This window comes from Neopsephotus bourkii, unplaced genomic scaffold (assembly GCF_033783945.1).
Source record: "Neopsephotus bourkii isolate Nb327-2 ecotype Australia unplaced genomic scaffold, CSIRO-AGI_Nbou_v1 NB_713, whole genome shotgun sequence".
Taxonomy (NCBI): Eukaryota; Metazoa; Chordata; class Aves; order Psittaciformes; family Psittacidae; genus Neopsephotus; species Neopsephotus bourkii.
This window is the reverse complement of record NW_026901212.1, coordinates 2055-3125: the sequence shown is the minus strand read 5'-3', so window position 1 is coordinate 3125 and position 1071 is coordinate 2055. Positions and strand designations below refer to the sequence as shown.

At 59.6% G+C, this 1071-nt stretch overlaps 1 protein-coding gene across 1 annotated transcript; it reads left to right on the top strand.

Moving 5' to 3' along the window:
• Positions 1-6: 6 nt before the first annotated feature.
• Positions 7-425, top strand: LOC133212455 (scale keratin-like). The gene has a single exon (XM_061353925.1). The coding sequence runs from the start codon at positions 7-9 to the stop codon at positions 370-372; it is 366 nt and encodes a 121-aa protein (XP_061209909.1). The 3' UTR covers positions 373-425.
• The last annotated feature ends 646 nt before the right edge of the window (positions 426-1071 follow it).

Sequence of the window (1071 nt, the reverse complement as noted above, 5' to 3'; positions counted from 1 at the left end):
ACCAAGATGTCTTGCTACGACCTGTGCCCACCAAGAACCAGCGTTGCCGTCCCCCAGCCCATCGCTGAGAGCTGCAACGAGCTGTGCGCCCGCCAGTGCCCCGACTCTTCAGCCTTCATCCAGCCACCGCCTGTGGTTGTCACCTTCCCCGGCCCCATCCTCAGCTCCTTCCCCCAGCAAGCCGTGGTGGGCTCCTCCGGAGCACCCGCCTTTGGGGGCAACCTGGGGCTGGGAGGCCTCTACGGTGCTGGGGCCACTCAGGCCTCGGGGGGTCTCTGCACCTTTGGCAGACCCTACGCTCCTGCCGCCTGCAGCCCTCTGGCTCTGCCCCGCTACAGCCAGAGGCTCTGGAACTCCTGTGGGTCCTGCTAGAGCCAGCCCCACATTCCCCAGAGTTCCTAGGACATCTCACCCCTAGGCCTCCTCCTTTTGTACCATGCTTTTCCTCTCTCCATCACACATCTCCTCCTTGCTCCTGCCTGTGCCCTAATGCATTATTGCACCAGAATCCCACAAGAAACTTCCTTGTCTCTAAAGCAGCCTTCAACTGGGAGACGTTTGAAGGAACACCTCTCCAGAAACTGTGAAGGAAAACCTTCCGACTTGTGCCTTATGTGTCTTTCTCCACTGCAATAAAACAAGCCTGCATCCAATGCCTGCCTCTGCACCTTTCTGTTCACAGACCAGCCTGGGCTACCAGGCTTTCCTGCTCCTGCTCAGGGCCCTGCCGGACAGGCCATGGTAGTCTGCCAGCCCCGGCAGCAGCAAAGCCAGGCTTAGCTGCTTTTCAGGAGCTCTGGACACACACGGCCCCACAGCTGAGCTCTAGGAGCCCAGCCTGAATGCGCTTGCTCCCTTGCCAGGGGACGTGCAGCCTTAAGGCGTCTGCAGACCTCCAGCCTCCTTGCGCATCACTGGCTCTGCACCAGTGGCGGTCAGGGGCAATGTCTGCAGTGGCTCCAGCCCTGTGTGCTTCCTTGGCTCTGCTTGATGCTCTGCGGGAGAAAGCAGACCGAAGGCCTCCAATTCCTTTTCCTAGACATTGTTCTATCCCTTTTCCTTCCCCTTTTC